This window comes from Oncorhynchus nerka, linkage group LG22 (genome assembly GCF_034236695.1).
Source record: "Oncorhynchus nerka isolate Pitt River linkage group LG22, Oner_Uvic_2.0, whole genome shotgun sequence".
Lineage (NCBI taxonomy): Eukaryota > Metazoa > Chordata > Actinopteri > Salmoniformes > Salmonidae > Oncorhynchus > Oncorhynchus nerka.
The window spans coordinates 74,328,054-74,352,794 of record NC_088417.1 but is presented as its reverse complement, the minus strand read 5'-3'; the positions used below and the strand labels follow the sequence as shown (position 1 = coordinate 74,352,794).

The 24,741-nt window shown below is 42.8% G+C and overlaps 2 protein-coding genes across 6 annotated transcripts; both read left to right on the top strand.

The window, feature by feature from the left end:
* Positions 1 to 4,957: 4,957 nt before the first annotated feature.
* LOC115105712 (centrosomal protein CCDC61-like) lies at positions 4,958 to 15,500 on the top strand. Of its 4 annotated transcripts, none has more exons than XM_065007394.1 (13): positions 4,958 to 5,148; positions 5,561 to 5,738; positions 5,830 to 5,912; positions 5,992 to 6,152; positions 12,681 to 12,833; positions 12,921 to 13,128; positions 13,380 to 13,462; positions 13,603 to 13,817; positions 14,029 to 14,107; positions 14,340 to 14,531; positions 14,665 to 14,698; positions 14,784 to 14,853; positions 15,017 to 15,500. In XM_065007394.1, the coding sequence occupies exons 2-13, from the start codon at positions 5,591 to 5,593 to the stop codon at positions 15,106 to 15,108; spliced, it is 1,518 nt and encodes a 505-aa protein (XP_064863466.1). In that variant the 5' UTR covers positions 4,958 to 5,148; positions 5,561 to 5,590; the 3' UTR covers positions 15,109 to 15,500. The 4 variants fall into 4 exon arrangements, with proteins under 4 accessions (XP_064863466.1, XP_064863465.1, XP_029483887.1 ...); XM_065007393.1 differs by having other exon boundaries at positions 13,600 to 13,817; XM_029628027.1 differs by having other exon boundaries at positions 13,380 to 13,480; positions 13,600 to 13,817.
* A 2,322-nt stretch (positions 15,501 to 17,822) lies between these two features.
* Positions 17,823 to 24,408, top strand: LOC115105711 (inositol-trisphosphate 3-kinase C-like). 2 transcript variants are annotated; one of them, XM_029628022.2, is made up of 7 exons: positions 17,823 to 18,555; positions 20,718 to 20,817; positions 20,991 to 21,204; positions 21,373 to 21,577; positions 23,614 to 23,715; positions 23,796 to 23,867; positions 23,963 to 24,408. In XM_029628022.2, exons 1-7 carry the CDS (start codon positions 18,187 to 18,189, stop codon positions 24,170 to 24,172), a joined length of 1,272 nt encoding a protein of 423 aa, XP_029483882.1. In that variant the 5' UTR covers positions 17,823 to 18,186; the 3' UTR covers positions 24,173 to 24,408. The 2 variants fall into 2 exon arrangements, with proteins under 2 accessions (XP_029483882.1, XP_029483883.1); XM_029628023.2 differs by having other exon boundaries at positions 17,825 to 18,112.
* The last annotated feature ends 333 nt before the right edge of the window (positions 24,409 to 24,741 follow it).

The window sequence follows — 24,741 nt, the reverse complement described above, 5'->3', positions numbered from 1 at the left end:
TGTTCAAGATTTTTCTATATTAAAACATTGTTTTTCCCAGTACTACTGTTTGGTTAGCGTGCTCTTTGTTGTGCGGATTCATAAAAACTAATTTATTTAGTTCTTCAGGTCTATCTGTGGCATTCTGTTCATCCAGAGCTCAGTCTCCAGATAAATACCAAAACAGAGTGGAAGAGGACATCTGCTTCCAAATCCTGATCAATGAGGAATGTCCTAATCTGTATGCTGAAAATCTTTCAGTAGCGCTCTACAGTTGAAATCGTTTACATACACGTTTACATACACCTTAGCCAAATACATTTAATATCAGTTTTTCACAATTCCTGACATTTAATCCTAGTAAAAATTCCCTGTTTTAGGGCAGATTTTATCACCAGTTTATTTTAAGAATATGAAATGTCAGAATAATAGTAGAGATAAGAATTTATTTCAGCTTTTACTTCTTTCATCACATTCCCAGTGGGTCAGAAGTTTACATACACTCAATTAGTATTTGGTAGCATTGCCTTTACATTGCTTAACTTGGGTCAAATGTTTCGGGAGCCTTCCACAAGCTTCCCACAATAAATTGGGAGAATTTTGGCCCATTCCTCCTGACAGAGCTGGTGTAACTGAGTCAGGTTTCTAGGCCTCCTTGCTCGCACGTGCTTTTTCAATTCTGCCCACATATTTTCTATAGGATTGAGGTCAGGGCTTTGTGATGGCCACTCCAATACGTTGACTTTGTTGTCCTGAAGCCATTTTGCCACAACTTTGGAAGTATGTTTGGGGTCATTGTCCATTTGGAAGACCCATTTGCGCCCAAGCTTTAACTTCCTGACTGATGTCTTGAGACGTTGCTTCAATATATCCACATAATTTTCCTCCCTCATGATGCCATCTATTTTGTGAAGTGCACCAGTCCCTCCTGCAGCAAATCACCCCCACAACATGATGCTGCAACCTCCATGCTTCTCGGTTGGGATGGTGTTCTTCGGCTTGAAAGTCTCCCCCTTTTTCCTCCAAACATAATGATGGGCATTATGGCCAAACAGTTCTATTTTTGTTTAATCAGACAGACCATTTCTCCAAAAAGTACGATCTTCGTCCCCATGTGCAGTTGCAAACTGTAGTCTGGCTTCCTTCTTGAGCGGCCTTTCAGGTTATGTCCTTTTACTGTGGATATAGATACTTTTGTACCTGTTTCCTCCAGCATCTGCACAAGGTCCTTTGCTGTTGTCCTGGGATTGATTTTCACTTTTCGCGACAAAGTACATTCCTCTCTAGAAGACGAAGCGTCTCCTTCCTGAGCTGCATGACGGCTGCGTGGTCCCATGGTGTTTATACTTGCGTACTATTGTTTGTACAGATGAATGTGTTACCTTCAGGCATTTGGAAATTGCTCCCAAGGGTGAACCAGACTTGTGGAGGTCTACAATTTGTTTCTGAGATCTCGGCTGATTTCTTTTGATTTCCTGTGATGTCAAGCAGAGGCATTGAGTTTGAAGGTAGGCCTTGAAATACATCCACAGGTACACCTCCAATTGACTCAAATTATGTAAATTGCCTATTTTCTGGAATTTTCCAGGCTGTTTAGAGGCACAGTCAACATGGTGTATGTAAACTTCTGACCCACTGGAATTGTGATACAGTGAATTATAAGTGAAATCATCTGTCTGTAAACGATTAAATTTGAAATATGTGGAGTGGTAAAAAACGTGTTTTATTGACTCCAACCTAAGTGTATGTAAACTTCTGACTTCAACTGTATATACAACAAACCTGCCTGATCCACTACAAAACAACTGAAAATGTTAATTTGTGTTTTTATCAGAAAGTAGAAGGTTATTCAAGAGGGCATGTGACATAAATTAATCTGTACATTTGATACATTTGATGTATGATTATTTAATAGAAAGTTGGACATAAAGTTTATCATATTGACTACTAAGCACTAACACCACAGCCTCTCAAAAATAAATACCATGCTCTTTTTTTATATTGAAACACGACCAAAGTACACCTTGCCAAAATGTGCGGGAAGATAATGAAAGCGGTTTCCTACATAACGGATAGAGATCCTCATCCTGGCCCTTGCACACATACAAGAGCTTGATGCCGCTAGAGAAGCTAGCACCTCTCCCTCACTGACTGGATCAGTATTTCTCCACCATTGCAAGCATCCAGGAACGCATGGTGAGGTTTAATAAAGAAGGTCTACCCAAGAGGCCTGGCAGTGGAAAGTCTCTGTGCACTCAACAGGTCAAGACTCCCCACTGCCATTGACATTGAACATAGGCTGGAGTTGATCCACGAACACAGTTATGTATGTTTACCAAACACACCTCAACTGTGTGCCTGACTAAAACAATATTTTCACTGTATACATTCCCAATTCAGGTTAACCTTTTCACACATTACACAACGTGAGATTTCTGAGAATACAAAGCAAAGATCTCACTGGGTAAAAAATTGTTGAATCAACATTGTTTCAATGTGATTTGTCAACATATTGTGATGTGGAATCTACATTGGATTTGCAAAAAGTAATCAACATAAACTGTTGTCTTGAGGGTGAAATTTAAACCACAGGATTATGTCATCATGGTAACCAATTTTCAATTTAGACAAATATGTTGCGTTTTTACCTTTGAAACAACCTTATATCCACTATCAGAAAAAAAACAATAAACTGGGCAGCACCTCCTACTGGTAAGTAAATATACTGTATATACAGCTATCCCTTTGGTGTCCCATCCCGTGTTTTAAAGAAGCCCAACTTAGCTTTGATATTTGTCTCTGACTACTACCAATGTGCTATCATGAGAATGATTATTAAGAGATCTCCACTTAATTACTAAATTGATTCACTGTTGTTATCAAAGTCATTCCAAAAGGCAGGTTTAATAGAGCAAATGAAATGTAACCAATGTATTCATATATTATCAATGATACTATTTAGGCCTATATAGCATTTATGAAGTCATCAACAGCTATGGTTTCAATATAGGCCTAGGGTGTGAAGCTTTGGTTGATTTCAAATTTAATCTTCAAATGAATAATTCATGTGTTTGAATAACGTTTCCATCTCAACGAAAAGTCAAAGTTAAAGAAAACGACAATCAAATCAAACTTGATTTGAAGTGCATTTAAAGATGGATTTGACTTGATTTTGTTCAATTCTTTAACTTGGATTTTTAGTTTAGATGGAGACGTGAATACACCACATACATTATTAATTTGTAGACAAACTAGAAATTGAATTGTGTTTGGTTGTTAACGCAACCAAATATCAACATTTGAAGGAGATGTATATTCTGCTAGGATCGTTCCATCTGTGCCACTGACTTAGTCTTAGGCTTTAATTCCAATTTGTCTACAAATGAATAATTGCTATGTCGGATTCACGTCTCCATCTTACAAACTACTGTAACAGTATTTATTCAACCTTAAAATGAGTACCACGTCCATGGCCACATTGAGGTTACTGTAACAGTATTTATTCAACCACATCCATGGCCACCTTTTAACTGACTTTCCTAGTTAAATAAAGGTTCAATAAAAGATGTATACTGCTTGAGTGGGGGGGGGGGGGGGGGGATATTTCACCAACCACAAGAGCATCAGACTGTTCTGAATGTTAAAGCAGTAGTTCACTAATCAGAAGTTTAAGCTGTTTCTTTATCAGTTTGCATTTGGTTTAGCATTGTCAATACTGAATGAACACTGTAAATGGGGGCCCTGAAAATGTATTATTTCAGTTTATTGGAAAAACAATTGATATGATATGGACCTGTAAGGAACCTGTAACATCATGTATTTGAGAGATGTAGGATAAATACAAATGGAATATACAGGAAACCTTTACTTTTCACAGCAACATATTATGTACTGTAGCCTACATAAAAAATTGCCAACAACTCTGAAATAGAATGCGCAATAACACACTAAAAGGACAAGTTGAGATAACTTTCTGAAAACATTGTATGGCCTACAGTACTACACACTGTCTTCAGAGATGAAGTCTCACTGGATACACTTATTAGATGAGATAAGACACACTATTTTCAATATCATAGGATTTGGGGAAAATAACTTTGAATTCTAGAGAGAGCTCAATCTGTGTTTAGCAGTAGTCTTAAAGCAATGAAGCCAAAACCCAAGATAGAGGGGCAGAGTGAATGAGATATGGACTCTGACGGGGAGGGGAATTTTGTACGAGACGCTATAGTAGAAGGACATAGCATAGTGCCTGCCTGGTGATCCAAATACAGTCCTACTCTGAAGGACTCTAGTTTGTGCTTGTATTACAGTATTAGTGAGGCAGGTGTTTTCAAACTACAGAAAATGGACAGACGCACGCACATGTGTGTGTGTGTTTGTCTGTTTATAGTAGCTCCAACATGTCGTTCCAGTATGGTCTGTGCGCGTGTGTGTACCTCTCTCATAAAGTGTATTACAATGTTTAGCACCGTCCTGCCTCCTTTTCCTCCTTGCTCACACAAACACACTAAATCCAGGAACACTCTTCGGTCAGGCAGTACTGCATACACCAGCTCAGCCCCTTTTCGGATCAACCAGGGGTGATGGGGGGCCAGGGCCATGGTGTACACATCCCTAGGCAACAGGGGCAGGGTTTGTATGTGTGTGACTGTGCTTGTCTGCATACATGTGTGTTGTTGCAATTAAATAATTCCTACTGACCAAGTGCCCGCCAGCTTACTATTTTCTGTTCTGGTAGAACAGCTACAGAAGTATTTAGCTCTTTGAGGATTTATATTTACAAAGCCGTGTTGCTTATCATGGGGCTCAGCATCAATTTCACTAGAGGGCCTCGGAGCTGATGCTTGAGCACCCGCGAGATCCTCACAGCGTTTACATATGACTGACGGTAGCTCCACCCAATCAGAGTTCCTTGTATAGTATTTTAGACCAATAGATTTACTTTATATTGTGTAGGGGGCGGTAGTTATGCATTCCCGGTTAAGGAACCGCTACATTCAACAGTGGCGGCGGCGGCTTCCAAACTGTCAGGTATCAAAGAGGGGTGTACTCTATCATGCCAAAGACATTATCTGACTTCATTCGGTATTTGTATTTTATTTTGAGAAAAACAATGCTATCCAAGGTGTAGCAATTTGGAATCTGTGTTCGAGCACTTCACTACGGGTATGTAACTAACCAAGCATATATTACCTAGCTAGCAAGCTGGCTAACGTTAGCTAGCTAGCTAACTTAGCTGTTATTTACCAACACAGACCGAGCAAGCAAACTTGCCCGCTAGTTTAGTTACTTGCAAGATAGCAGTGTAATTAAGTTAGCAGAAAACAGCAGTTCATTTGCAAGCCTGCTCGCTAGCTGTTTTAGTTATCGTTCGTTAGCTAGCAAACCAGATGTTGTTGGCTAGTTAAGTTCTCTCCAGCTAAACTAACGTTATTTATTTTATTTAACCATTATTTAACTTGGCATATATTAGCTATATTACGTTCCAGCAAAGATTCGTAATCACATTTCCATTGGCTAGTTACTCAAAATGTGTGAGATGCTGTGAATCGATTGATTGTCTGTCTCGGTCTTGTAGGTCTGTAGACGTTGCGACCAAAGCAGGGAGATGGAGGTGGGCTCAGTGGTACAGGAGGACATTATTTTCCGAGGAGTAGGGTTTGCTGTGAAGATCGAGCTAGAAGAAGGATTGCTAATAGTCGAGATATCTGATGCAATGACAGCTGACCAGTGGAGGGGAGAGTTTGATCCAGCATGTAAGTGAAGTATTGTTAAATTACAATTAATTTATATGGACATTGTAGACATGACTATTTATGGTCTTATCATGTTTTCATTGTGTTCCAGACATCGAAGACCTCACTCGCAAAACAGGCAACTTCAAGCAATTTCCCATCTTCTGCAGCATGTTGGAATCTGCTGTTAGTAATGTGAGTCTGTGAAGCATTAAAGGAAGCTAAAACATGTATGATTTAAGTGTTGTGATTATAATGCATTATTTTTCTTCAGACTAGTGAGTCTGTTACCCTTGACCTCTTGACCTATGCTGACCTGGAGCTCCTGCGGAACCGTAAAGCTGGGGTTGTTGCTCGTCCACGTGCCCAACAGCAATCTCCTAACCTCAGTGCCAAAAGATACCTCATCCTTATCTACACTGTTGAATTTGACAGGTTTGTTTCTTTTAGCGATCACTATCTTAAACTTCACTATCAAACTCTACTTGAATCTTACAACTGCAAACTTGCCAAGTTAACTTTTCCTTATCAATGATTTATATAGTGCCTTCAGAATGTATGCATACCTCTTGACTTATTCCACATTTTGTTGTGTTACAGCCTGAATTTAAAATGGATTATATTCTTTTTTTTATCTCACACGTCTAGGGCTGTTGCGGTGACCATATTCCAAATCCAATTGTATTTGTTAAATGCGCCGAATACAACCGTGAAATGCTTAATTACAAGACCTTAACCAACATTGATTAGCTGTTCAGGTGTCTTATGGCTTGGGGTAGAAGCTGTTAAGAAGCATTTTGGACCTAGACTTGGCGCTCCGGGTACCGCTTTCCGTGCGGTAACAGAGAGAACAGTCTATGACCATTGTTAGGGTCTCCCTCTGACACTGCCTGGTATAGAGGTCCTGGATGGCATGAAGCTTGGCCCCAGTTAGGTACTGGGCCATACGCACTACCCTATGTAGTGCCTTGCGGTCGGAGGCCGAGCTTTTGCCATACCTGGCAGTGATGCAACCAGTGGTGCATCATGGTGCAGCTGTAAAACTTTGAGGACCCATGCCAAATCTTTTCAGTCTCCTGAGGAGGAATAGGCTTTGTTGTGCCCTCTTCACAATTGTCTTGGTGTGTTTGAACCATGATAGTTTGTTGGTGGTGGATACCAAGGAACTTGAAGCTCTCAACCTGCTCCACTACAGCCCCATCGGTGAGAATGGGGGGTGTGCTTGGTCCTCATTTTCCTGTAGTCCACAATCATCTCCTTTGTCTTGATCACCTTGACGGAGAGGTTGTTATCCTGGAACCACACGGTTCTGACCTCCTCCCTATAGGCTGTCTCATCATTGTCTATGATCGGTCCTACCACTGTGTGTCGTTGGCAAACTTAATGATGTGTTGGAGTCATTCCTGGCCATGCAGTCATGGGTGAACAGGGAGTACAAGAGGGAACTGAGTACGCATCCCTGAAGGGCCTCTGTGTTGAGGATCAGCGTGGCACCTAGGGACAGCCCGTCAGGAAGTCTAGGATCCAGTTGCAGAGGGAGGTGTTTAGTCCCAGGGTCCTTAGCTTAGTGATGAGCTTTGAGGGCACTGTGGTGTTGAATGCTGAGCTGTGATCAATGAATAGCATTCTCACGTAGGTGTTTCTCTTGTCCAGGTGTGAAAGGGCAGTGTCATCTGTGGATCTGTTGGTAATGGTTTTGATGTGAGCCATGACCAGCCTTTCAAAGCACTTCATGGCTACAGATGTGAGTGCTACGGGTTGGTAGTCATTTATGCAGGTTAGCTTAGTGTTCTTGGGCACAGGGACTATGGTGGTCTGTTTGAAACATGTTGGTATTACAGACTCAGACAGGGAGAGGTTGAAAATGTTAGTGAAGACACTTGCCAGTTGGTCAGCGCATGCTCGTCCTGGTAATTCGTCTGGCCCTGTGTCCTTGTGAATGTTGACCTGTTTAAAGGTCTTACTCACATTGGCTGTGGAGCGCGTGATCACAGTCTTCCGGGACAGCTGATGCTCTCATGCTTGCTTCAGTGTTGCTTGCTTCGAAGCGAGCATACAAGTCATTTAGCTCATCTGTTAGGCTCGTGTCACTGGGCAGCTTGCGGCTCTGCTTCCCTTTTGTAGTCTGTAATAGTTTCCAAGCCCTGCCACATCCGACGTGCGTCAGATGTGGCAGCTCTAGCCTTTAGCTCAGTCTTAGTCCTGTATTGGTGCTTTGCCTGTTTGATGGTTCGTCGGAGGGCATAGCGGGATTTCTTATAAGTGTCTGGGCTAGAGGCCCGCTCCATGAAAGTGGCAGCTCTAGCCTTTAGCTCAGTGCGGTTTGTCGTGGGAAGAGAGACTGCAGATTCTTTCAAACAACACTTCATCATAAGATTTGCAAAGATGAAGCAATCAACATCACCAAGAATGGTTGAGTTGAAAGCTTAACAAACATAGCCGGGTCTCTGCTTTTATAGAGAAAATACATACAACCCCTTTCTGTATATGTGGCTGTCAGCAGATAGTGTGTAAAAGGTCATTAGTTAGCACATTCGCAACAGTAAAATTTTATGTGCTCCTTTCTGTAAGTTTTCATACATGTGACTTTCTGTAGATAATAAACCCAGGGGATGTCACCCAAGCGGGCCTTAGCTATATGCCCAGTCTTATTACTAAGTTTCACAAAGACAAGTTTGTATCAGGTTGGAAAAACACTAGCATAAAATGACACAGTTCTTTAAACAGTAAAATACGGGATAGCATGACTAATTATGTCATTTTCCACGATAGGATGTTGCCTGTAATCTATGGCTTCTGGTTGGGGTATGTACGTACGGTTACTGTGGGGACGATGTCATCAATGCATTTATTGATGCAGCCAGTGACTGATGTGGTGTACTCCTCAATGTAATCGGAAGAATCCCAGAACATATTCCAGTCTGTGCTAGTAAAACAGTCCTGTAGCTTAGCATCTGCATCATCTGACCACTTCTGTATTGAGCGAGTCACTGGTGCTTCTTGCTTTAGCTTTTGCTTGTGAGCAGGAATCGGGAGGATAGAATTATGGTCCGATTTGCCAAATGGAGGGCAAGGGAGAGCTTTGTACGTGTCTGTGTGGAGTAAAAGTGGTGTCGTTTTTTTCCCCCTCTGGTTGCACATTTAACATGCTGGTAGAAATGAGTTAAAACGGATTTGTTTCCCTGCATTAAAGTCCCCGGCCACTAGGAGCACCGCCTGTGGATGAGCGTTTTCCTGTTTGCTTTTGGCCGTATACATCTCATTGAGTGCGGTCTTAGTGCCCGTATCGGTTTGTGGTGGTAAATAGACAGCTACAAATGATAAATAGTTGGTAAATAAATACAGCCTGGATTAGAACCAGTGTATCTGTAGTGACGCCTCAAGCACTGAGATGCAGTGCCTTAGACTGCTGTGCCACTCGGCAGCCCATTATGTGATTACCTCAGACGAGCAAAAGCTCGAGACATCGTTGATATTAGATTTTGTGCACCAGCTGTTGTTTACAAATATACACAGACCTTGTTTTACCGGAGGCAGCTGTTCTATCTTGTCAATGGACCGAAAACCCAGCTAGCTGTATGTTATCCATGTAGTCGTTCAGTCACGACTCTGTGAAACATAAGATATTACAGTTTTTAATGTCCCGTTGGTAGGATATTTGTGATCGTAGCTCGTCCATTTTGTTATCCAAAGATTGTACGTTGGCTAATAGGACTGATAGTAGAGGCAGGTTACCCACTCGCCGTCGGATTCGTACAAGGCATTAGCATTCTATTGTCCCTCTAATCACTCTGACATCAATGGAATTGTAATTGAAAATCTAATCAAACACTTCATAAGAGCTCATGTTGCGCAATATTTCTATAGGTTATGCAATTGTGCAATAATCCCATCAGGATCCCATCAGTTTTCTATAGGCTAGGCCTACTATATTTATTTCTCAACTTTCCTAATATTAAGCACATTGCTTATATTTACAACAGGAGTATAACATACCTCCCATTTGCTATTTAAGTGCATAGATGACATGTATTTTTTTCCTGCTGCCCCTGTTTCGAGACAGCTGCATGATAATGGTCCATTCGAAATAAAAACAAATGTCACATATTATTTAGTAAAGGTAATATTAAATCAAGAATAGTCTGATGGGGGATAGTATTAGCCTATCATTTGTGAATTCTATATTATCATGATGAATGGTGCCCAACATCAGAAACAATGATTTTTTTGCAACTTTTTCGAATCATAGTCGCACACTTAATGTAGCCTACATTTACATTTAAGTCATTTAGCAGACGCTCTTATCCAGAGCGACTTACAAATTGGTGCATTCACCTTATGACATCCAGTGGAGCAGCCACTTTACAATAGTGCATCTAAATCTTTTAAGGGGGGTGAGAAGGATTACTTTATCCTATCCTAGGTATTCCTTAAAGAGGTGGGGTTTCAGGTGTCTCCGGAAGGTGGTGATTGACTCCGCTGTCCTGGCGTCGTGAGGGAGTTTGTTCCACCATTGGGGGGCCAGAGCAGCGAACAGTTTTGACTGGGCTGAGCGGGAACTGTACTTCCTCAGTGGTAGGGAGGCAAGCAGGCCAGAGGTGGATGAACGCAGTGCCCTTGTTTGGGTGTAGGGCCTGATCAGAGCCTGGAGGTACTGAGGTGCCGTTCCCCTCACAGCTCCGTAGGCAAGCACCATGGTCTTGTAGCGGATGCCTAGCCCCCTATATGTTTTGATAAGGTTTGTATCACATCTAAAGTGACCAAATAACTTCTTAAAATTAAGCACATTAATCTGCTTTACAAGTGGTGTGGAGCCTAACTGGCATACATAAGCAGCATGTGAGTTTCAAGTTTGGGGATGATCATTTTCACATAAAAACGCACCATTATAATAAAAGCATTCGATGCATAATTGCCTTTGCGGTCACTTTGGTAATGGTGTTTTCCGCTAATGGAACATTCTCGCTTCTAGCCTACTACCATGTGCGCATTGTTGAGCCTATAATGTGAAGACATAGCCTAATAGTTTATCAACATTATAAGCTAAACGTTCTGATCTGTTGCGATAGCCATATTATGTAAATGTGTTTTATTTTTATGCTAGTGGTTGTATTAATTTGGGATCTATCGCATCCCACAATTGTCCCAGACTGTTTGGAATATTTATATCTTGCACAGAATAGAATATCTGACTTTTGTACTCTTGGGGATAGTAGATTTGACATGAAATCAAATGTTATTTGTTACATGCACCGAATATGACAGGATGACCTTACCGTGAAATGCTTAGTTAAAAGCGCTTAAGCAACAATGCAGTTCAAGAAATAGAGTTAAGAAAATATTGACTAAATAATGTAAAGTTAAATATAAATAAAATAACAAGGCTATATACAGGTGGTACCGAGTCAATGTGCGGGGGTTAGTCGAGGTAAACTGTACATGTAGGTAGGGGTACAGGGACTATGCATAGGCTAGTGATTTTGCTTTTGCTGTTCTTTAGGCCTACTCATCTTGTTGGCTGACGAAAAGTAAATATGGACAGTTCTTCCAATATCTTCAATATGCACCGATGTGGGACGCAACTTGTATTCTGTGAGAAAGACCCGATCACGTGATGGAGAGCCATGTGATTGATAGGTATTTTGGAGCGCGCAGCACTCAGGGAGAAGGGCACAACGGCCACTGGCCGCAAAAGTCATGGATTTGTTTAGGGTGCGTTACAGCCACACGAAGGGGATGCCGCCGTGAAATTCTAGGCATTATCAAGTGCTTGTCAAATTGTGAATGAATGGCTGATGTAGTGTTTACAGCCTGCGCAAAAAAAACAAAGCAAAGCTCATGCCTTTTCAAACAACTTTTTTCAAATCATTATTAGTCACATCATGCAGCCTTACAATGTATTAAAAATCAAAACCTACAGCCCAACGTTTGTAGAACAACTAAAGTTACATTAATAACTCTAAATTAAGCATATATGAGTACCTATTTCTTTGTTAACTGCTCAACACAGAATTGGCGCATGTGCACACTCCCTCAAATTGTTTGGAGAAAATGTCCTTTTTATTTTATTCAGCTTTGTTCAATTGTGTTCTTCATACTATAAAATATGCGAAGCAAATTCAAAGAAAATCGTCTTTGCTAAATGTAGCCCACAGCTATTTGGAATAGCCAAATCAGGACCTAACTCAGAGTATAAGGACAACTCAGAGTATGTTCTTCTGAAATAGACTACACTTTCTTCATATAATGATTCTTTAGACCTGTCTAAAATAAATAATGGATTTTTTGTGAAGGTGTAGGCTATATTATATGGATTAAATGTGGATATTCCTTAGCTTATTGCCTGCAATTCTACATATTTTGTCATGGAGTGCAGAGGACATTATGCTGTTTTAAAACGCATTTTCTTGCAATTCTATACATTTTGCCATGTCTAATGTGTATTAATTTGATATTTGACTGCAAAATCTATGGGCTTAAAAACTTAGCTAAAAAACAGCTGTCGGGCTAGTGATCTGGACATTTCTGACAAGTTATAAATGGCTCTCTAAGGTATGCAATGACTGACATGACAAGAGGAAAACAATTTTGAAATGCCACCTTCTGCATTCCAATTTTCAGTGGTTTCCCCCTGGTTTGGAACCACTTCACTAGATGACTGACGGGGCGCGGGGTCTCCCCCACCATTGTAAAAAAAATATATACTGTCTACAGTTGATTTTGCCATGTTTATTCTATTACAGACATCTTAATGCATGCTTTTAAATTATATTATGTGAGTTAAACAACTTTTTAAATAATTAAATACATGTACTTTAAATACTGTAGAATTCCATTCATTCCTATGGAGGACTGCTCCTTCTGGGGAGTGCCAATAAGACCAACCTGTGGCTTCAAAGCCTCTGATTGGACAATACATAGCATCAGCAATCCAGGGTTTACATAAATCATTATTTCCTATAGGATCCACTACCCCCTGCCTCTGCCCTACCATGGCAAGCCTGACCCTGCTGCCCTGCAGAAGGAGATCAGAGCCCTGAAGACTGAGCTAAACGCCCTTGCCAACCATGCAGGGCACAAACCAGCAGAGCCAGAGATACGCCGGCTACGGGCAGAGTAAATTATAATCTATTATTGTTCTTTAGACTCTTGGCCAAACTCAGGCTAGAGGTTAAGGGCCCTCACTTCTCTCTCTGTTGTCAGACTCGCCTTGGTGAGAGACGAGAAGGAGGCCCTGACCAAGGCTCTGGAGCGTCTGCAGATAGTGGGGACTGGCTCCACCCCTGGAGGAGGGGCTCGGGGGCTCAGAGAGGTGGTCAGGAGTTTAGAGGACCAGCTCCTCAGAGAGAGGGCCAAGAGTCAGCGCTCTGCCACCAAGAGGGGCCAGGAGCAGCGCCGCCTACTGGAGCAGGTTGGTCCTTGCTTGCATCCTATTTCAAGTAAGCCATTTGTCTGTAACTTTTATAACTTTAAATAATTCCACATGACTGGCTTTGTGTTGATGGAAATAATGTAGCTAGTAACATAGATTCCTGCATACCATAACAAGGCCTTGTGTGCATGTCAAGACTTAGAAGTACTAATTTGTGTGCCATTATAAGTAGCATTGTTGGTGCTGATTCCTCTGTTAAGCTGGTAATTCAGACGTTTCCTGTCTCCTAGTTGGAGGAGCTAAGAGCATCGGAGCGAGCTCTCCGGATTCGCGTTAAGAGTTTGACCAATGAGCTGGCGTTGCTTAGGCGAGGGTTAGTCAATCTAAGCATGTATGTCTTTCCTTTTTCTTTTCTCTTTCACTCACTTTCCTACTTACTTACTGACTCACACACTCCTTATGATACTCTCTGCCTGTGGCTAATGTTGTTTACTATGTGTGTGTCTAAAGTAGGTTGACCCCTGCCCTCTCTGGGCGCAGTGCCTCACGGGGTGATGGGGAGATCAGGCGCTCACTCTCCCGGGAGCGCAGTTTGGGACGTGTTGTGGTCAGGGCTCGCTCAGGGTCCAGGGAGAGGACAGAAGAGAGGGGTCGAAGGTCAGAAGGTCGTAGGGCAGACTCCTCAGGGCCCCGCTCGCATGTTTCCAGACCCTCACCTTCTCCCACAGGTATTGCATTTTTTTCTCTCTTTATTAGGCTTTGGAGATTAACGGTAATTTAGCTTCATTGCATTGTTTTTGACTTAGTATAAGTTTGGTAATGAAATGGATTCAATCAAAGTTGATGTAGCACCAAGTCTGAGTAAAGCTGTCAGAGCTTGACTCTCTGCTTGGTTTTTTACTAGGAGCTCCCAGTCAATCCTGTCGTTCCTATTTCCAGGTTCGCGAGCACCACGCTTCGACCCCACTGCATATATCCAGGACAGGCAGCGCCGACTGAGAGAGGGGGAGCTCAAAAAGTCAGACATCTCCCTCTAATCATTTAACTGTCATAACTATCTGCAGTCCAAGCTTGTGCCAATTATACCATGTATGTGAACACTGTTATAGTGATTTTCATCTGCTGAAATGCATTCAAGGATTTCAAATGGCAACCCATTTTAGCTTAATGCTAATATAAAAACCAATACTGAGTGATACTTTGACTAATCACAACTTAACTTGGCCTCCTGTGTTCTCTCTCTCCCTCAGCCAGAGGAAGGTCCGGAGGGACATGCTAGCATCGCCTGTTCTGGAGAGGGGCCGATCTCGGTCCAGGGAGGCATATCCCCAGCTAACCAGGGCAGGCAGTGGGAGCAGAGGGAGGAGTTTATCAATAGAGAGTAGGAGGAGCAGACAGTCCTCTGTGAATTCATTGGTGGAGTTGGATGAGTTGACAATCGGGTAAGTTATTCTATAACTTGCATCTATATCATATGGTATTAAAGTTCAAACTGGGTTTGTTTGAGAAAATGGGAGATGTTCTGTTGCTTTACTGCGTGTCTCAGACAGTTTCTAATTTTGTTATGTGTTTCAGAGGAAGGAAGCAGACCTACAATGGTCCAACCATGGTGAGTGCGGTGTTTTTTGTTGTTGTTTTTTTTACAGCTGGTGATAGACCTTGACTTGTTGAGTGACAGTGACTTCTTTTTGTAGCCCAGAGGAGGAAATTTGACCAGGAAGCCCCATTGCAGCACTCCCACACGCAGGATACGATCAGACAAAGGTAACCAATCCCTGCCCTACTCTCCAATCTAAAGTGTAATCAGAGTCACTTAGCTAAAAAAAAATCATGTCTTTTTAATATGAGCCCTAGTAACCTTCTGTGTGAGACCCTTGCTGAAACAAATAATTTAACATTGGCTATGTACTGCTTGTCTTTTACCCAGAGGGCTCCATAGATGGGGCTGACCTGTCTGAGATCGATGCCCGGTTGCAGGCACTACAAGACTATATGAGGGACCTGAACACGGGGCACTAAAGCCATCAATTCTGCACACTCCCAATCCGGACAATAGGTTCTTTCCTGTGCTGCAAACTGAGACCAAGGATTACAATCGGAGTCGACACTGTGACTAAACAAGACCACTGCACTACACCTATGATATTTTTGCACACAAGCAGACCTTATCAACCGATAGGCTTATGCAAGTGCAAACACGGATGCACACACAGCTTATTCTGTTGTCCTCTGGCAGACAGTGCCTGATCTGTGGATAAAGATACCACTGTGAAGGCTGTTAAGCCACAGTTTGTTGAATTTGAACTGAGTGACTGATTTTATACTATGGTTTTATAACTCATGCATTGTGTATGTTGTGACAGTAATACCCCATTTCCCTTTTTATAAAACAAGTGATTGATGAATGCAAAGCTTGTGATTTTATGTATTTGAGTCTGTAAATATTGTTACTTTTACTCAACGTATCTACTCTTAATCGTCACTGCAGCAGCTTTTCCTCTTAGTTGTGTGAGTGAACTACGTGCAGTGTCCTCTCTGCAGTACAGTTAGTGTTGCTTGGATGGGCTGAAGGTTCCTCCTTAGGGCTTTACTCAAGGGGCAGCTGCCACTACAGCTGGCTGGGTCTCATTAATTAACAGTGAACCTTCCAGGCCTGGACCCTTCCACTCCTGGGTGAGCAGCTGGAAGAGCTGCTTCCATTTACTACTGTAGGAGGATGACAATATTGAATGAAGTTGACGGGCCTTTTCTGCTGTTTTTTGGAGGGGAGTTTTTAAAAAATGAAAAATTATATATATAGAGTCCTGCTCAAAAAAATAAAGGGAACACTAAAATAACACATCCTAGATCTGAATGAAATATTATTAAATACTTTTTTCTTTACATAGCTGAATGGTCTGACAACAAAATCACACATTATCAATGGAAATCAAATTTATCAACCCATGGAGGTCTGGATTTGAAGTGGAACACCACACTACAGGCTGATCCAACTTTGATGTAATGTCCTTAAAACAAGTCAAAATGAGGCTCAGTAGTGTGTGTGGACTCCACATGCCTGTATGACCTCCCTACAACGCCTGGGCATGCTCCTGATGAGGTGGCGGATGGTCTCCTGAGGGATCTCCTCCCAGACCTGGACTAAAGCATCCACCAACTCCTGGACAGTCTGTGGTGCAACATGGCGTTGGTGGATGGAGCGAGACATGATGTCCCAGATGTGCTCAATTGGATTCAGGTCTGGGGAACGGGTGGGCCAGTCCATAGCATCAATGCCTTCCTCTTGCAGGAACTGCTGACACACTCCAGCCACATGAGGTCTAGCATTGTCTTGCATTAGGAGGAATCCAGGGCCAACCGCACCAGCATATGGTCTCACAATGGGGTCTGAGGATCTCATCTCGGTACCTAATGGCAGTCAGGCTACCTCTGGCGAGCACATGGAGGGCTGTGCGGCCCCCCAAAGAAATGCCACCCCACACCGTGACTGACCCACCGCTAAACCGGTCATGCTGGAGAATGTTGCAGGCAGCAGAACGTTCTCCACGGCGTCTCCAGACTGTCACGTGCACGTGCTCAGTGTGAACCTGTTTTCATCAGTAAAGAGCACAGGGCGCCAGTGGTGAATTTGCCAATCTTGGTGTTCTCTGGTAAATGCCAAACGTCCTGCACAGTGTTGGGCTGTAAGCACAACCCCCACCTGTGGACGTCGGGCCCTCATACCACCCTCATGGAGTCTGTTTCTGACCGTTTGAGCAGACATGCACATTTGTGGCCTGCTGGAGGTCATTTTGCAGGGCTCTGGCAGTGCTCCTGCTCCTCCTTGCACAAAGGCGGAGGTAGCGGTCCTGCTGCTGTGTCGTTGCCTTCCTACGGCCTCCTCCACGTCTCCTGATGTACTGGCCTGTCTCCTGGTAGCGCCTCCATGCTCTGGACACTACACTGACAGACACAGCAAACCTTCTTGCCACAGCTCGCATTGATGTGTCATCCTGGATGAGCTGCACTACCTGAGCCACTTGTGTGGGTTGTAGACTCCGTCTCATGCTACCACTAGAGTGAAAGCTCCGCCAGCATTCAAAAGTGACCAAAACATCAGCCAGGAAGCATAGGAACTGAGAAGTGGTCTGTGGTCCCCACCTGCAGAACCACTCCTTTATTGGGGGTGTCTTGCTAATTGCCTATAATTTCCACCTGTTGTCTATTCCATTTGCACAACAGCATGTGAAATTTATTGTCAATCAGTGTTGCTTCCTAAGTGGACAGTTTGATTTCACAGAAGTGTGATTGACTTGGAGTTACATTGTGTTGTTTAAGTATTCCCTTTATTTTTTTGAGCAGTGTATATATTTGACCTCCACTGCTAATAAAATGTCAGATGCTTTCCACTTAACTAAATCACCATCTATCAGAAGTTGTTTCTTAGAGGATCATTCATAACTTTACACATTTAAACATGCAATGTCCTCTCTTTCAATGGGTTTTAGTTACGAATGCAAAATGCGGTGCTTGTGTAGCACGTGCTCAATACTTTATAACCATTTTTAACTAAAATGGCAATTCTCCAGAAAATAAAGGCAAGACTATTTCGTTATCATAAGCTGAGCTACAGCCCCATGGCAAGACAGCCACTTATCGATGATTAACATGTGGCCAACGCAGTGTAGCTTATGGGCGGAGTTAACTGGGTCAACAGGGAGTGGCTAAAGAATAACTAATGTAAATCTAGCACCCCTATGTGGTGACGAAGAATTGTTGCCAGCATCTGGTTGAAAACATTTGGTCGCGGTTATAAAAATGTGAATGTGTTTGCTAATTAAAACATCGCAATATCTGCCTTATTGCCCGTGCAAAAGGTAATGTAACAATAGGCCTGCTTAGGTGGTTAAACTTTTCTGGATGGTTCAAAGGGGCATAGAGTTGCTGAGATCAGCCAGGTTATTGTTTCCATTCGGAGATGAAATGCACGGTGGCTCTCTTTTCGTTTGGATTAGCTAGCAAACCTCCGCAGCAGCTAAATCAGGTGAGGCTGCACTCATTCACCGCTAAATTTCCGATGAGTATGACTAAAACCCAGTGACCACAGCTCATAGCCCGATGAGTATGGGGGATATGAACCACAGTTACCCAAACGTATCGGGGGTTCCTGTATGGTCGGCAGACTCTACAAAACATGTCGTTGATTTCCTCTCACATTGCGAAAACGCACACGAAAATGTTCCACAACTGATGGTCAAATGTAATACAAGCCCATGCCGAATTGAATTGGAGTCCATCAGGGTTAGCGGGATCTCCGTTGGCTCTCATCCCGACGACGATTCGATTTGCTCGGACAGTGGGTTCGGAGGCTCCCCCGCATCACTTCTACTCAGAAAGTTGTCAAACGCCTCATCGTCTGGGTTGTCACCCGCCTCGTCTTTTGAAGAATACGAGGACGACCGCGGCTTTCCTGATGCGGTTCCCCGGGTGAGTGTGTGCGGGTTAACATTTGTGGAGTGCGCCACTGTGATGGAGAGGGCCCAACCAATATTATGTTAATGATATCATACTCTATCAGCTGCCATATGATGGGACATATCAGCATGAGTCTGAAATAATGTTACATTCTGCTCAGGAAGATGCAGGTTTCATTAGATTATATGATTAGAACTAGCTTTGGCTCAACAGTTCTGCTAAATTTAGCCTAAACTACTGGAAATGAGAGCAACCTATGAGATTTCTCCAGTCCCGGTAAATTTCCACCTGTCGTGTCAGTACATCTTATGCCTTTTTTATTACTGTGACGGCAAAGGGAAAAGAAGTCCACAATGGCACAGAAACTCGAAACACACTTGTGATCTGTCTCCTAGGTGCCCTCTCCTCATCCCTCTGTATCTACAGACCGAGGCTCAAAGCCTGTCACTGTATAGGCTGAGCTGGGGATAGGCTATTTGTATAGCTACATAACATTTTCGGGCATTAAAGAGTATTAGACTGATACAGAGATTACAGAATTTCACCCCTGGCAGCACCAGGGTGTTGCATCATGTCTACTAGCCAACACTCCAGTGATATATAGTGAGTATTGTCTACATGAACTAAGGTTTTCCACCCTCTCATTCACTAATACTACGCTGGCCTCTCCCTTGGCATCCATTGTTTATGGAGTTTATCTGCTCTGGCTGCCCACTATCCTACAGTTGACAACATGCAGGAGAGAGGGAATGGGTGATAGAAAAAAGATGGACATAGATGTGTGGGGATATATTAGAGATTGGACAAAGATGGAACAATTTATTCTTTGAAATCTCATTGTATTTGTATAGAAAGAAAGTAATCTACTTCTAGACAACTAAGTTTTGAAGAACAGAAAGGTTTGGTCAACTCCTTCAGGTGTATACTCTCCTTACCTGGGGGGTTGTAGTTTCAGGTGTAGCTGCAGGCCACTACACTAATGGAGAACAGATTGGGCAAGTATTTCCACATAAATGCATATCCTCATCTATACATACTGGGGGACATGTTTTAGAATATTGTCAAACTACAGAGACTTAGAGCAGAACAACAAACTCAACACTTGATACCATCTACTGCATCTTGCCTATGCCGTTCTGTACCATCACCCATTCCTATATCTTTATGTACATATTCTTTATCCCTTTACACTTGTGTGTATAAGGTAGTAGTTTTGGAATTGTTAGATTACTCGTTGGTTATTACTGCATTGTCGGAACTAGAAGCACAAGCATTTCGCTACACTCGCATTAACATCTGCTAACCATGTGTATGTGACAAATACATTTGATTTGAACACTCACTGTGGTACTTTAACGTGTGGGTGTGGTCTCACATTCACTACATCTTTGATCAAAACAAGTCCAGCAGCCTGTAAATGTTTGATGAATGTGTGCAGCTGTTGCACCAGCTATTAAAAATATTGTCGAGTCAGGCCATTACTGTTCCTGCTGGCTGATATGTGTTAATAGGTAGGTAATGTTAAACGTAGCACAGAGACCCTTTACTTAGCGATTCTTCCCGATTTCCGACTTGGAAGACAACACTTCTTCTAAACTTCCATGTCTAGTTCGTTTGAATTTAGAAAATGCTCCGTTATTAAAATAATTTGTTGGATTACTTCGTGGCACAAAACATTTATTTAATGTAATAATGGAGCATTTTCTAAATTCAAAGAACCCCCTGAAACTAGACATAGATGTTTAGCATGTGTTGTCTTCCAAGTTGGGAATTTTGGCAAGTAAAGGTTTGGTTGCAAATTCTCTGTGCTACACTTAACATTATCTACCTAACAACGCACATCGGCCAGCAGGAACGGTAATAATGGTCTGAGTAGGCAATATTTTTAATAGCTACTGTTGCGTAAGATTCCAGCCCAACCTCTCCTACATGTCTTGGCTCAGTCTAGGAGTCTGTCAATGGCTGTTTCCATAGAGACACTCAGCCATAGGTCAACAAGTTGTGTGACGGAGTCTGAAGTCTGAGGTTGTCTTTCTCATGACGGAGTCTCTCAGTGGAGTTACAAGGGAGTAGGACAGACAGAGAAGGAAATGTAAGCTAGAGGTGTTGCACTGTACGCTAAGGAATGGGGTTGTGATGTGTAATGTGCAAGATTGCTTGCTCTTCCCATGCAGGGCGTCACATGGAAGAAACCTGGAAGTACAGGGACCTTGCCTCCCCTCTCCGTGCCCCCCAAGAAGCCACAGCCCTGGGTACAAGTGGTCGGACATGCAGGTTGGTTCTTTGTCGGGCAATCTTTAATTGGTCTTTTGCTGCCTTGATGGTTTTGTGAAGTTAGTATTTCTTACTGCTAATAAAAATGGCTGTGTAGTACCAAATGTGTTTTGAAAGTATAACATGCATAGTCTCCCTCCCCCTCTTTCCCCCTTTTGTGGCTGGTGTGCCAGGGAGCTTCCATGCAGGGGACTATGGGATGCTGCTGAAGCGCTACACTGAGGGGGAGCAACAGTGCCTGCAGAGGCTGATGGAGGACTCTTTGAGGCCCTTCGTACCAGGCTACCACGGAGTGGTGCAGCAGGCTGAACAGGACTACAACATGATGGATGACCTGCTCACTCACTTCAACTCCCCCGCCATCATGGACTGCAAGATTGGCACCCGGTGTGTGACTGTGTGATTTAGAGACACTGGGAGCTGGTTTACCCTGACCCAGATTAAACAAACCTCTGGGCTAAAGTGTTATTTTGAGTCCAGGAATAGGCAAACTGGCTCTGGGTGTGTTGTCTTGTGATGAGTATGTATATAATATTGAGCTGTCTGCTCTGTTAGGACATACCTGGAGGAGGAGCTGACGAAGGCTCGGGAGCGTCCACAGCCTCGTCAAGACATGTATGAGAAGATGGTGGACGTGGACCCAGAGGCCCCCACTGCAGAGGAGCAAGCCCTACAGGCAGTACTCAAGACCAGATACATGCAGTGGAGAGAAACCCTGAGTTCCACCACCACTCTGGGTTTCCGCATTGAGGGAATCAAGGCATGGACACACACACACACACAGACAGACGGACAGACGGACGGAGATGAGATAAGTTGGTCAGATGTATTGATCCATTGTGTTTCTATGGCTTAAGTGCTGTATGACCAGAGCCAAGGCTGGTGAACGTTGGAAGAGAAATGACATCTTAGTCATTTAGCAGACAGTGGATTTATTTAAGATACTCTTTAAAGAAGTAGGGTTTCAGACGCTAGAAATATCTGAAATGAACTTAAATCATACTTTTACATTTAATTTAAAAATTGATTTATTATTGAACCTTTATTTAACTAGGCAAGTCAGTTTAGAACATTCTTATTTACAATGACGGTATACCAAAAGACCTCCTCGGGGGCCGGGATTAAAAATATAGGACAAAACACGCATCATGACGAGAGAGACAACGCTACATAAAGAGAGACCTAAGACAACAACAATGCAAGGCAACAACACATGGTAGCAGCATAAAACATGGTACAAACATTAGTGGGCAATGCTTCCTCATACTATAGCCTGAACCATTAGTTGTCTACAAGCTTTTTTTCAATGCTTGAACATTTGAGTGAGAGAGAGAACTTCCCTTTTCCCACTTTTTTCCCTGCATAGTCCTATAGATAAGGAAGCAGGGATTGACTTTGAGGGTTGCCTGGTGCAAGTGAACTGAGCAAGTAGCCAGCAGCATACCACCCTGAATCCCACTGCTGGCTTGCCACTGAAGTTAAGCAGGATTGGTCTTCGATAGGAGACCAGATGCTGCTGGAAGTGGAGTTGGAGGGCCAGTAGGAGGCACTCTTTCCTTTGGTCTAAAAACAATGTACCAATGCCCCAGGGCAATGATTGGTGCTGTCTTTCAGATGGGACATTAAACAGGTGTCTTGACTCTGTGGTTACTAAAGATACCATGGCGTCCCTGGTGTCCTGGCTAAATTCCCAATCTGGTCCTCATACCATCATGGCCACCTAATCACCCCCAGCTTCCAATTGGCTCATTCACTCCCCCCTGTAACTAGTCCCCAGGTCTTTACTCTAAATGATAGTGTTCTCAGTTAACTTACCTGGTAAAAAAAATAATAATAATAATTAACTGCTCTGAGGTTGCCCCAGTTGATTAAAAAATACAACTCAAAACAACAAAACTGCAAAGAATTCAACTAGGCCTAGCCTAAAACATATTTTTGGTTCATACCCATTGTTTTGTTTAAGTGAAAGACTGACAATTTCAGACTGCTTTGGGGTTTTCCCATTAGTCAGGTGATTTTTAAAACCGAAAACAACCATACTGCAAATAATTTCAATAACCTATAGCATAGGACCTATACTGGGGCCCAAGTTTCATAGGAGCGTCTCACGCTTGGCAAAAGTTGCGTGTCCAATGTCGCTAGCAGGTCAGTCAATTTGATTTATTTTTCTGTTTCCTCCCTGTTGTTTTAGGGCCTGAACAGTTATGGCATTTCTGCGTGTAATCAACTATTCCCAAATTTATGGGCAAGTGGCTATAATCTTCGGGAACCCAACAAATATTCCTGACTTGCCCAATAGGCAAGTGCCTTTCAGACCTAAATGTAGTAAGGATGTTGCCAAAATATATTTTAAATTGAGGTGCCCACACGCATCCTCCACCAGGTAAGTTGACCACTGTTCCAGGGGTTTTCAACTAATTAATTGTTGCCCTAATAGTGGTAGTAATAGTATTTATTTTTCTTTACACATTTTTTGTCTCTTCATTTGTGAGTTCTTTGCATTTCTGCATGGTGATGAATGACAAAGGGATTTGACCCAATGTTTATACCCCAGTGAAACGGGAAGCAGTGGAAGGCCAAAACAGTTCTTTAAAGGGAGATGTTTAGGGTTGCCAATCATTTAACAAATGTCTTTCTCTGAGCAATATTAGTATAATATAATTTCCAAATGTTTTGGAGCATGTAATATAGCATGGTATTTGTACTGTATGTATTTTGTAGTTTACATTTTTTTTTTATGAAGGGTGCCAATAATTTGATGTGACTCTCTACAACATTGTTAAATGCCTGTTTTAGAAGGCTGATGGTGTGTGCAACACAAACTTCAAAAGGACCAAGAGCAGAGAAGCGGTGAAGCAGGCACTGCAGGACTATGTGGATTGCAACGCTCTAATTGTGGTGAGTGTGTGTCGCTCTTAATCTTACCTCCGTCATCCCCCTTCCTCGTTCAGGATGACATTTCTCTTCTCCATTTTCAGAAGGGATATCTAAGACGACTGAAGGAGCTTCGACTTGTGTTGGAGACATCCGACTTCTTCAGGACACACGAGGTAAGCTGTTTTGCACTGCTTTCACAGTATAATGCATGTCTTGATGCTGGTCTATGTATGGAGAGGTGCACACTAACATCTGTCTCTCTCTGCAGGTTGTGGGCAGCTCCCTGCTTTTTGTGCATGACAGTACAGGGAAGACTGGAGTATGGATGATTGATTTTGGGAAGACTGTTCCCCTGCCGCCTCATCTCACCCTGGACCACCGCACCCCCTGGGAAGAGGGCAACCGAGAGGACGGGTACCTGTGGGGGCTGGACAACCTCATCGACGTCCTGACTGACATACTGCCGTACCAGACCTGAACCTCAATCTGACTGACAGAACCTCATCAAAACCAAAACACCCCCTCCCACCTGAACCATACCGTATCTGAATGGCCACGTCACGTTTCACCTTAGAGGGTTGGATAACCGAGAGACTGTTCACAAATTGGACTTGGATTCTGTGTTGGTGTTTTTAACCACATCATTAATGACGTTAGGTACGAGTGTTTGTTTTTGTAAGATCGCTTTATAGATTAAAGAAAGCAATGAATTGACCTACGTGACTTCATTGAGTGCCAGCCTACTTTCTGGTAAAGAATGCAGTGATGTGTTCTGAACCTATCGCCCGTAATAAAGCGTAGTGTGCTATGATAGAAGCAGTTTAATGGCTTTAATGTAATGTCAGCTGCATTCATATACAGTGCGTTTAGAAAGTCAGCAGACCCCCCCCCCCCCTGAATTTAACATTTTGTTACATTACAGCCTTATTCTAAAATTGATTATATAAAATAAAGATATATATATACAGTTGAAGTCGGAAGTTTACATACACCTTCGCCAAATACATTTAAACCCAGTTTTTCACAATTCCTGACATTTCATCCTAG

Bases quoted from the DNA above. Each gene is read 5' to 3' on its own strand.
- LOC115105712 (XM_029628027.1), top strand. From the start codon at position 5,591: ATGGAGGTGGGCTCAGTGGTACAGGAGGACATTATTTTCCGAGGAGTA. The intron at 13,129-13,379 runs GTTGGTCCTTGC...CCTGTCTCCTAG, and splicing joins AGCGCCGCCTACTGGAGCAG to TTGGAGGAGCTAAGAGCATC. The intron at 14,532-14,664 runs GTAAGTTATTCT...TATGTGTTTCAG, and splicing joins TTGGATGAGTTGACAATCGG to AGGAAGGAAGCAGACCTACA.
- LOC115105711 (XM_029628022.2), top strand. From the start codon at position 18,187: ATGAGTATGGGGGATATGAACCACAGTTACCCAAACGTATCGGGGGTT. The intron at 18,556-20,717 runs GTGAGTGTGTGC...CTTCCCATGCAG, and splicing joins TTCCTGATGCGGTTCCCCGG to GGCGTCACATGGAAGAAACC. The intron at 23,716-23,795 runs GTGAGTGTGTGT...CTCCATTTTCAG, and splicing joins ATTGCAACGCTCTAATTGTG to AAGGGATATCTAAGACGACT.